Source organism: Amblyraja radiata, chromosome 35, assembly GCF_010909765.2.
Source record: "Amblyraja radiata isolate CabotCenter1 chromosome 35, sAmbRad1.1.pri, whole genome shotgun sequence".
Taxonomy (NCBI): Eukaryota; Metazoa; Chordata; class Chondrichthyes; order Rajiformes; family Rajidae; genus Amblyraja; species Amblyraja radiata.
In genome coordinates, this window is record NC_045990.1 from 883,714 (window position 1) to 895,119 (window position 11,406).

Genomic DNA, 11,406 nt, shown 5'->3' on the forward strand with positions numbered 1-11,406 from the left:
AAAATGCACATCCAATGACAAAAATGGCATGTCCAGTAGCAAGATGGCTCTGCGGTAGAGTTGCTGCCTCACAGCGCCAGAGACCCGAGTTCGTTCCTGACCACGGGTGATGTCTGTACAGAGTTTGTACGTTCTCCCCGTGACCTGCGTGGGTTTTCTCCGAGATCTTTGGTTTCCAAAGACGTGCAGGTTTGTAGGTTAATTGGCTTGGTGTAAATGTAAATTGGTGTGTGTAGGATAGTGTTAGTGTATGTGGATCGCTAGTCGGTATGGACTCAGTGGACCGAGGGCCTGTTTTCATGCTGTATCTCTAAAATAAAATACTTCCACCTTATCACTGTGCATTGGCGATTTGATTTTGTACACATCGATTTGAATCACGTTCACAATAACTAACTTTGTGTTTTGGTTGTCTATTTCAGAGGTACCTCTGGAGCAGAAGGAAGTGCCCACAGCTGTGTTTGGTGGTTTGAAGGACGACTAGGATGTGATACCACGCTCAGTCCTTGTCTGGTCTTCCAATGCCTTCGATAACCGGAAAGGATGCACAGTTCCCTTGGCCCTGTGTTACGTCAGGTACCAACTTGAACTGCTCCAAAGACTCGCTGCTTCCACAGCAACTGTTTCAGTCACACACCATCCTCCCTGCCGTTGAAATGTACGTCTACAGCTAGATTCTAAATGATTTAAATAAAGGTCAAGTCTTAAATGCATAACAGTCAAAGGCATATGTTGTCTGGTTAGACTAAATTACCAATGTTACTCACTTTTTCTAGAAACAAGGAACTGCAGATGCTGGTTTACCAAGGAAAGACACTGACTAAGTGCTGAAGTAACTCAGTGGGTCAGGCAGCATCTCTGGAGAACGTGGATAGGTGACGTTTTGGATCGGGACCCTTCTTCAGAGATGCTGCCTGAACTGTTGAGTTAGTCCAGCATTATGTGCCTTTCGTACTCACTTTAAACTCTGCCTGCATGCCTTTTGTGTTGTACACTTATTGTCAGCTAGATATCAATATACCCATCAATGAGGACTCATAGTGCACAGGGCAGAATAACCACAGTCTGACCTCAGATAATGATCACCAAAGTTGTATACAACATATAAAGATAGACACAAAATGTTATAGTAACTCAGCGGGACAGGCAGCATCTCTGGAGAGAAAGAATGGGTGGCGTTTCAGATCGAGACCCTTCTTCAGACTGAGGAAGTATGCAACATTCAATGTCATGTTCTCTCTGACTTAGAACAGAATTCAGGCAAAAACAATCTGCATTTATGTAAATTGTTTATTAAATTCAAGATATTTTTGTCATGTTATTCCTTCTAGTAATACAGATCCCAAGTCCCACAGCTGTGGACATGTAATCCACCCTCTATGCTTACAGCTGCTTGTCTCTGGGGCAGATATCCTGATCATAGTAACCAGCGAATACGGAATCCACAGTGAAAGTACAATGGCAGTGGACAAAACAAAAAGGATGCATTCACTAATCTGTACCGATGGCGTGTGTAGTAGGAAGGAACTGCAGATGCTGGTTTACATTGAAGACAGACAAGAAATGCTGGAGTAACTCAGCAGGTACAGGCAGCATCTCTGGAGAGAAGGAATGGGTGACGTTTCGGGTCGAGACCCTTCTTCAGACCGATGACGTCAAGATTCCACAGTGCAAACGCTCTCATGTTTGTTTAGACCCCTCAGCTCAACTCCTGTCCTGTAACACATACTCGGCCAACTAACTATTCTAACCCTTTAGCAGGTTGTGTTTAGGCAGTGATGAAGGGGGCAAGATTACCAGCAGCCTCTGACTCTTGTTCAAAACTCAGATACATCAGTCGCCCAACTGGTCCACAATTCACTTCACTGCTACCCTGAGCAGAACTGTGCACGGCATAGAATTAACAATCAGGTAGGGCTTTATTTCAACAAAAAATACAAACCTTCCATCTGATGGAATGTTACCAAGATTCAAATATTTGGTTGGAGATGTGAAAAAAAAAAATTTCAACACAGAACTAAAAGCTAATTGTTCATAATGCAATTCCTACAGAGTCCAGTTCACCTTTTTAAGGAAATTGTTGCCAAAATAGAAACTTTAAATAAAATAAAAGTGCATGATTAGTTCAGGAATTCATGATTCTCATCAACATAAGTGTACAAACTCCAGCCCCTCGCATTGATCCAGCAAACCTCAGTCCCCTTCATCTGATACACCAAACCATCCAGTCAATCCATGATGTCTCCACAAGGCAGCTCTCCATAATGACAGACAAGAGCACTGAATGCAGCCAGGATTCACCTGACCGGTAACCAGGCCTTTGCTGAAAGCTAATGCAGTCAGCGTACAGGAATACAACACCAAGACCAGGTCACCAACTCCACCAAAAAGTGGACCTTTCAACTAATCTGCTGGACACTGGAGTTGACAAGTTTTGGCAAACTGCTGCAAAAATAAAAGAGCACTAATTATTTTTTTCTTTGGTGGGGAGGGAGGGAAGGTGGGGGAGACAAGGGATATAAAAAGTCCCAAACAAGTTTGCTTGCAAACACACAAGCAAAGTGCTGTGATGTTGTAATGACCAAGGCAGCTCAGATACCTGCTCATGTCATGGTGGACAGAGCGAAACTGCTGCACATTTTCTAACTCTGCAATTTATACACATATCCACAGGGAAGAAAAACAACTTTGACAGAATTCTAAAGAAATAAATAACATTAAAAAAATTGGAGATGTGGATTTTCTACATTTATGTACTGAAAAACAAGACAGAACATCCATCATTAATTAAACCGTAGGCAGACTCCTTTCAAACCCGATGCAAAGCTGAGCGTTTTGCATGGAATACTCATCAGATCCAGGATTTCCAAGTGGTGCCAAGACAACGTTGGCATAGATACCTGGAATCATCTGTAACTCCAGAACAAAGTAGGCCTGGATGTGAACTTAGTCAATCCATTGTAACATTGGCAGGCCAACCAGAAGATCCTTTCTCCGACAGCATAGCTAACATCTGAGCAGCCAACACCCATCCTGAAGACATCCTTATGCCCCTGTCCCACTTAGGAAACCTGAACGGAAACCTCTGGAGACTTTGCGCCCCACCCAAGGTTTCTGTGCGGTTCCCAGAGGTTTTTGTCAGTCACCCTACCTGCTTCCACTACCTGCAACCTCCGGGAACTGCATGGAAACCTTGGGTGGGGCGCAAAGTCTCCAGAGGTTTCCGTTCAGGTTTACTAAGTGGGACAGGGGCATTAAAGAGTCAGAAGAAGACCCTTCTGAAGGGCAGCTTGCTAGGATTGAACGCCATGGCCTCCACTTGAACGTGTTTCAACAGCTCAGGACCGCATGTTTAATGCTAACTCAATGCACACTGAGGATCTAAGATTCTTGTCTGCCTTCTGGAAACTCAATCCAGCCATTTTAACATTTATCCCAGCCCTGGACAATGCTGGGGAAGAGCAACCATTAATTGAACAACTGAGCTGCAACTTTAACCAGGGGGCCACCCTGACATTCACCATTGCCTCTTGAGATAGTTTAGGTCTGAGAACATACAGCTTATCAAGTTAGCGAGTAAAGATAATTATTCATTCTTCCGACAAAGCAGGCAGGCAGGTAGGTAGGTTCCATCGACCATTTGGAATATAGAACCTCAACAGCACATTGTTTTATACACCAAATACTGGAACAAGTTATGTACAGTAACTTGCAAACTTATTTTCAACACCCGACCATTCTTTCCAAGAAACAGAAACTTAAATATTTCATCTATACAAACAGCTAAATCATTTAAATAGCTCTAATATATTTACAGACAATATTTCGGTCATCAGTAGTAATCATCAGGAATCAAGCTTCAAAAACAAAATTATACATCTAGTTTGTTTTAAAAAAACATTTTGACCTTGTTACCAAATCTTTAGTGCTTATAGTTTTGGACAGTGTTGTCCAGTGCTCCCACCTCCACTCATGTGTGAATCCTTTGGGATGATATCTCCCGGTGTGACGTCAGGCCTGTAGCCCCCCCCCTTAATCCACGGGACACAGGCATCGCCCCCGCTTGCTTCAACGTTGGCGGTGAATGGGAACTGCATGCAGAAATGTGAGAGGACAACACCTCAACAATCCGTGAGAACCAGTAGAAAAGTGGGTGAGGGGAGGGGAAGAAGAAACGAGATGGCAAGTTGGGACCGCAAGGATTTGACTTGTCCGTCTGTACAGAGATGAGGAGGGATGGGGAGGAAGAAGAGTCCATCATTTGGATGGCTTCTTGGGTGTAACCGGCCTCTTGGTCTGCCACAAGTGGCCTTGGATGGTGACTGCATCAACGCCAGCAGAGAGGGTCTTGCTGGGGATCTGGGTGAATTGCTTCCGGTCCGAGTTGTACTTGAAGATGGTCTCGATCATGTTTCTAGTGATGACCCTGGGTCCAACACCAGCCACGCGATGCATATCCTCCGACTCTGGGGGAAAGGTGTACACAGCACGGAACTGACAACTGTTGTCCCGAAACAGGATCAGGTAGTGATTCGATTTGCTTTTGTCAATCTCCTGCAAGGAAACAGAAGGTGGTAAATGCAACACCCCAGTCAGAATGTGCCATCAAGTTTAGTTTAGTATGGTACTTTATTTATCACCTGTACCGAGGTACGGTGATATACATTTTGTATTCAGTTCAGTACAAGTATCACTGTACATAGATACATCTTAGATAAGCTTCTCAGATACAGTACCAAGTGTATACTTGGTACTGTATCTGTATACTTGGTATACCAAGTGCACTAGTACACTGAGACAGTATACACAGTCGCCATGGGATAGTTTAAAGATACAATGCCGACCAACAATCCCCGTACACGAGCACTATCCTAGATATTGGACATAAGTGATAGAAGCAGAATTAGGCCATTCGGCCCATCAATTCTACTACACCTTTTCACTAATGGCTGATCTATCTCTTCCCCCTCACCCCATTCTCCTGCCTTCTCCCCTTAACCTCAGAGACCCGTACTAATCAAGAATCTATCAATCTCTGCCTTAAAAATATCCATTGACTTGTGGCCTCCACAGCCGTCTGTGGCAAAGAATTCCACAGATTCACCACCCCCTAGTGAAAGAAATTCCTCCTCGTCTTCTTCCTAAAGGAACGTCCTTTAATTATGAGGCTGTGACCTCTGGTCCTAGACTCTCCCACTAGTGGAAACATCCTCTCCACATCCACTCTATCCAGGCTTTTCACTATTCGGTAAGATTCAGTGTGGCCCCCCCCCCCCCCCCCATTCTTCTAAACTCCAGAGAGTAAGTGGCATAGCGCCTCCCACTGGTGTGACCAAAGAACAATCAATCTCACCTCCAATATCTTATTCTTCTGTGGCTCGTTCACCTTGCCAGCCAGGCAGCAGCGAGCGATCGCGTTCTGTATTATGTACTTATTCGACTTGGCACTGGGTTCCTTGTAGAGTTTTGGACCTGTGGGAGGGAAAGATAATGTATTTGAGTGAGTGTTTTTTTTAAGTTCAGTGGAGCTGGGCATTAATACAATTAGGGCTCCAGTTAGCCCTCCCAAAGCAGCATCCGGAGAGAGAAACTAACAAAGCTGATTGAGTATTGTATTCTACTCTAAATTATCTTATGGCCCCAACTGGAGAGAGGCACAGTGGCACAGCGGTAGAGTTGCTGCCTCACAGTGCCAGTGACCCAGGTTCGATCCCAACTACAGGTGCTGTCTGTACGGAGTTTGTACGTTCTCCCTGTGACCACATGGGTTTTCTCCGAGTGCTCCGGTTTCCTCCCACACTCCAAAGACGTGCAAGTTAATTAGTTTAGTTTAGAGATACAGCGCAGAAACAGGCCCTTCGGCCCACCGAGTCCGCACCGACCAGCGATCCCCGCACACTAACACTATCCTCCACACACCAGGGACAATTTACACTTATACCAAGCCAATTAACCTACAAACCTGTACGCCTTTGGAGTGTGGGAGGAAACTGAAGATCTCGGATAAACCCATGCAGATCACGGGGAAAACGTGCAAACTCCGTACAGACAGCACCTGCAGTCGAGATGGAACCCAGGTGCCTGGCGCTGTGAGGCAGCAACTCTACCGCTGCGCCACTGTGCTGCCCATGTTGTACCTCTCTATGGGAGAGGTCTCTACCCAGTCTCCACTCACAGATCACTCACCTGTATACTCTGGGATGGAGGCAGGTGAGGAGGCTGTTGATGCATTCTCCCAGTCCTTCTCCCCATTGTGGTTCCCCAGTCGGTTCGGAGACTGGAGCCCTGTGGGGGAATTCCTGTGGGGGGGGGGGAAACATGACAAATCTGATGAATAAAATAGAAACGAGAGAACCGCTGTCAACAGGAACAAAATCAAGAGTTCTTGGCATCTATGTGACAATTATAACCAACACAGCCTGCAATGGATAACAGTTATAAACAATACCCTGGAAAAGTGACAGCACTGAGAGGCCAAACTCACTTGCCTTGTTGCCCATGCATGCTAGATTGTGCCACACAAATCCGTGAACAATGTAAATATGTATAAAACGCAGAGAATCTTCAGATGCTGGAATCTTGTAAAATGAGGCTGTATTTTATAGACAGTCAAACACAAAGTGCTGGAGGAACTCAGTGGGTCAGGGTGCCTGTAGAAGGGTCTCAACCCGAAACGTCGTCTGTCCATTCCCTCCATTGATGCTGCCTGACCCGCTGAGTTCCTGCTGCACTCTGTTTTGTACAGAATATAAAATACAGCCTGATTTTTACGGGGAATTAAATCATGACACAGGTACAACGAGGAGACTACAACGGACTAAACTACACAACAAGGAACTTGCACTAAGGACATTCATTGATGGGTGAAGAAAAGCAAAGCATGGAAGAACCACTGATGTTTACAGCATTAAGCAACTTCTGTTCCAGCCTCAGTCTTTCATGAAGCAAACAGCGGCGACTGTAAACCCTGTAAACAGCAGGATTTATTCCATTTGTTCTTAAATATACCTATTCAGTCCAATGTTTCCTGTGCTGCAAGAGAAGCAATAGCAAGTATTAGACGTGCAGTATTGCCTGGGTTAAACACTTTAATGACTCATTATTTCACTCACAAAAAATCTGTGTAAACCAACTAGCTTCCTTTCCGATAATTTAATTCTCCCCACATTCCCATCACCTCCCTCCAGAGTTACCCCTCAGATTCCTATTAAATTTTCCCCTCTTCACCCTAAACCTACAATATGTCCTCTGGTCCTCGATTCCCCTACTCTGGGCAAGAGATTGTGCAACTACCCAATCTATTCCTCTCATGATTTTATGCACCTCTATAAGATCTCTCCTCATCCTCCTGCGCTCCAAAGAATAGAGTCTCAGTCTACTCGACCTCTCCCCGTAGCTCACATCCTCTAGTCCTGGGAACATCCTCATACCATCTTGGCAACATCATGCCTAATTCCTTAAAGTTTAGACAGTCATGTTTCATCACCTCAGGTTGTTCCCCTTCACAGTCCATGGAATAATGCTGGAGATGTGGTCCCCATTCTAGTGTTGCACGCACAACATGAAAAGAGGCCCCCCCCCCCATAAACTACAATCTGGCAATGATTAGATAAATCACTCCCACATGCTGCAGATGTCCATCTCCCCACTGACCCGACCTCCGGAGATTCGGAGGCTGCAACTGCGGGTTTGGCGGACAGTGACACCGGGAGCCCGCGGGTCCCTGGGGGGAGACCGCTTTTTGGGGCTTCCGCAACGGCGACTTCTCCCGCCCGAGTTGCGGGGTTGAAGAGCTCCTGGAGCGGGGCCTTACATCACCGCCCCGCGCGGCTTGGAATGGCCGCGGGATTGCGAGCGCGCGCCGGGGGCTCTAACACCAAGACCCGGTGTGCGACCTTGCATCACCCGGCGTGGCTTTAATGGCCACGGGACAATTCGCCATCGCCCGCCGGGGGCTTTGACTTTGACTCTGACATCGGGGGGGAGAGTGCAGTGGAGAGAAAAGTTTTTTTTGGCCTTCCATCACAGCAATGTGATGGATGTTTATGTAAATTATGTTGTGTCTTGGGTCTATTTGTTTGTAATGTATGGCTGCAGAAACGGCATTTCGTTTGGACCTCAAGGGGTCCAAATGACAATAAATTGAATTGAATTGAATTGAATTGAATTGAATTGACCCCCCACCCCCATCCCCACCCCCAACTCCCACCATCCAACCCCCACCCCCAACTCCACCTCCACCTCCACCCTGTGCACGAGCCAGAAGATCAGCAGAGAGTTGGTACCTTGGGCTTTTCTTGACAGACAGACTGTTGGAGTCATTGACCATGGTGGAGAGGGAGAGTGTGGAGCGCGAGTAGACTTTGTTCAGTCTGGAGCCTGGAAGTAAAAGCAGAACGGCGGGCGGGCGGTCAATGCTACAATGCAATACAAAACTAGAAATAAAAGTTCTTCTGCAAAGTTTAGTTTAGTTTAGAGATACAGCGCGGATACAGACCCTTCGGCCCACGGAGTCCGTGGCGGCCAGCGATCCCTGCACGCTAACACACACACACACACTAGGGACAATTTACAATTTTATCAAGCCAATTAACCTGCAAACCTGTACGTCTTTGGAGTGTGAGGGAAAACCAAAGGTGCAGCGGTAGAGCTGCTGTCTCCCAGAGCCAGAGTCCCGGGTTCGATCCTGACTACGGGTGCTGTCTGTACGAAGTTTGTACGTTCTCCCCGTGACCAGCGTGGGTTTTCTCCGGGTGCTCTGGTTTCCTCCCACACTCCAAAGATGTACAGGTTTGTAGGTTATTAAGAAGGAACTGCAGATGCTGGAAAATCGAAGGTACACAAAAATGCTGGAGAAACTCAGCGGGTGCAGCAGCATCTATGGAGCGGAGGAGATAGGTGACGTTTCGTACTGAAACCCTTCTTCAAACTTCAGGTTTGTAGGTTAATTAGGTTTGGTAAAAAATTGTAAATTGTCCCTAGTTCCCCCCCCCCCCCCCCCCGTGGGACAGAGAGGGGTCAGAACTATTCATCGCCCCATCCTCCCCTCTCCCCTCAGAACCATTCTCTTGCTGTACCCCCCCCCCCCCCCCTACCATGTACCCATGTGTTAGTGAGCGGGAATCGCTGGCCGGCACGGACTCGGTGGGCCGAAGGGCCTGTTTCCGCGCTGTGTCTCTAAACTAAACTAAACTAAATCTTTTAGGACCAAGATGAGAAAAAAAAATTCACACAGAGAGTGGTGGAATCTGTGGAATTCTCTGCCACAGAAGGTAGTTGAGGCCACAGTTCATTGGCTATATTTAAGAGGGAGTTAGATGTGGCCCTTGTGGCTAAAGGGATCAGGGGGTATGGAGAGAAGGCAGGTACAGGATACTGAGTTGGATGATCAGCCATGATCATATTGAATGGCGGTGCAGGCTCGAAGGGCCGAATGGCCTACTCCTGCACCTAATTTCTATGTTTCTATGTAAACTAACAGAGGCCACCTTCCCCACACTTGTAGTTGAGGGTTTCTGCCACTGGAGGGAGCGTTGAGAACCTATCATGAGACTGTAGTGTTGGCATCATTGATGGGCCCTGCAATGATGCAGGAACAGGGCAACACATCGACACAGGAAGATCCCGTTAATAGGGATAGGATAACAACCAGACTATCACTTTCACATCCCCGTTTAGAATGGGCGATGGATGGTCGGTGTGGGCCGAAGGGCCTGTTTCCGCGCTGAATCTCACGAATCAAGAGTGCTTTACTGTCAATAGACACAAAAAGCTGGACTCATGCACAATGACTCAGCGGGCCAGGCAGCATCTCTGGAGAGAAGGAATGGGTCGAGACGCATAAATCTGTATCTCTGGACATCTGCAAGATGATGGGCTGCCATTCGGAGGATGGGTGGCACGGTGGCGCAGCGGTAGAGCTGCTGCCTTACAACGCCTGAGACCCGGGTTCGATCCCGACTACGGGCGCTGTCTGTGTGGAGTTTGTACGTTCTCCCCGTGACCTGCGTGAGTTTTCTCCGGGTGCTCCGGTTTCCTCCCACATTCCAGGTTTGTAGGTTAATTGGCTTTAGTAAAAATTGTAAATTGTCCCTAGTGTGTGTAGGATAGTGTTAGTGTGCTCGGAGCAGTCAGAAGAATGGGGTTAGGAGGGAGAGATAGATCAACCATGATTGAATCGCAGAGTGGACGATGGGCCGAATGGCCTAATTCTCCTCCTATTCCTTGTGACCTTATGGACTGGGTGGGCCGAAGAGCATTGTATCTCTAAACTAAAGTACAACCCACCTAGAAGCCCCTTGACCGGACTGCGGGTCAGCACAGAGTCGTCCCGAAAGACAGAGGATTTGGGACGGGGCTTTTTCCCTCGGTTTGCGGAAGACTTTGCCCTCAGGACCTTGTCCAGGTCATCCATCACCTTCAGCTGCTGCCGCCGCAGGTACTCCTGTTTGATGAAGTTTTTCTCTGGTCGTTCCTCCTCCACCGGCTGCCTGGAATCAAACAGCTCAACAATTAAAACCCGAATATCTCCGTTCATTTTACACTCTCACAGTGGAGCAGTGGTAGAGTTGCTGCCTCACAGCGCCAGAGACCCGGGTTCCATCCTGACTACGGGTGCTGTCTGTACGGAGTTTGCACGTTCTCGCTGTGACCGCGTGGGTTTTCTCCAGGTTCCCCGGTTTCCTCCCACTCTCCAAAGACGAGCAGTTTTGAAGGTTAATTGGCTTCTGAACATTGTCGCTAGTGTGTAGGATGGGGCGATCATGGTTAGCATGGACTCGGTGGGCCGAAGGGCCTGTTTCCACAACTGTGTCTCTAAACCAAACTAAACTAATCTAAAGCCTTGTCTACAGTGGTTGTCAGGGACTTGCTCCAAAGTAATACAAGGCAGCATTGTGCAGGAAGGAACTGCAGATGCTGGTTTAAACTGAAGATAGACACAAAGTGCTGGAGTAACTCAGCGGGTCAGACAGTATCTCTGCAAGAAAGGAATAGGTGATGTTTCAGGTCGAGACCCTTGCTCAGTCTGAGAGTGGGGGAAATGGAAACGAGAGATATAGGCGGTGATGTAGAGAGGTACCACATTATAATCCCTCACCTGGTCTGCTCTTTCTCCGCATCCAACCAAAGTCGCCTCTTCCTGAATTCCTCCGTGCGTTTCTGCTGCTTCTCCATCAGAGCGGCTCTCTTCAAAGCCATCTCCTCTTCAGCCTTGGCCTCATCCTGTAGCAAGTTGGCACATAATTACAAAACATCTCAGAAATAGTCCGGTTATAGCCTTTGGCTTCAATTTAAAAGCAGCTGGTGGATCAACCTTAGGTCGAGTGTGTGGGGACCAGTTCCAATAACCCGAGCGTAAATGTTTTAGAAACATCTTATTGTAAACGCTCAGCAGGTCAGGCAGCA

The 11,406-nt window shown here is 47.2% G+C and overlaps 2 protein-coding genes and 1 long non-coding RNA gene across 5 annotated transcripts in view; 1 reads left to right on the top strand and 2 right to left on the bottom strand.

The window, feature by feature from the left end:
• xab2 (XPA binding protein 2) overlaps window positions 1-713 on the top strand; it is a 34,675-nt gene extending 33,962 nt beyond the window's left edge. The window contains exon 19 of the mRNA XM_033051024.1: window positions 423-713. Within this exon, the coding sequence (XP_032906915.1) occupies window positions 423-484 (62 nt within the window). The 3' untranslated portion in view covers window positions 485-713. The remainder of the gene's footprint in view (window positions 1-422) is intronic.
• Window positions 714-1,270: 557 nt separating this feature from the next.
• LOC116991989 lies at window positions 1,271-3,151 on the bottom strand. The gene is made up of 2 exons (XR_004416947.1): window positions 2,380-3,151; window positions 1,271-2,280 (listed from the first exon to the last, which is right to left on the bottom strand). It is a non-coding gene; the product is annotated as an uncharacterized LOC116991989 (long non-coding RNA).
• A 3-nt stretch (window positions 3,152-3,154) lies between these two features.
• The window catches only part of camsap3 (calmodulin regulated spectrin associated protein family member 3), an 87,020-nt gene continuing 78,768 nt past the window's right edge, over window positions 3,155-11,406 (bottom strand). For 2 of the 3 annotated variants that reach the window (XM_033051020.1, XM_033051022.1), the window contains 6 exons: window positions 11,099-11,223; window positions 10,288-10,490; window positions 8,286-8,379; window positions 6,187-6,299; window positions 5,354-5,472; window positions 3,155-4,554 (listed from right to left, as the gene is read on the bottom strand). In XM_033051020.1, coding sequence (XP_032906911.1) covers window positions 4,258-4,554; window positions 5,354-5,472; window positions 6,187-6,299; window positions 8,286-8,379; window positions 10,288-10,490; window positions 11,099-11,223 — 951 coding nt within the window. In that variant the 3' untranslated portion in view covers window positions 3,155-4,257. Of the gene's footprint in view, window positions 4,555-5,353; window positions 5,473-6,186; window positions 6,302-8,284; window positions 8,380-10,287; window positions 10,491-11,098; window positions 11,224-11,406 lie in introns of all 3 variants that reach the window. The other variant, XM_033051021.1, reaches the window with a different exon arrangement.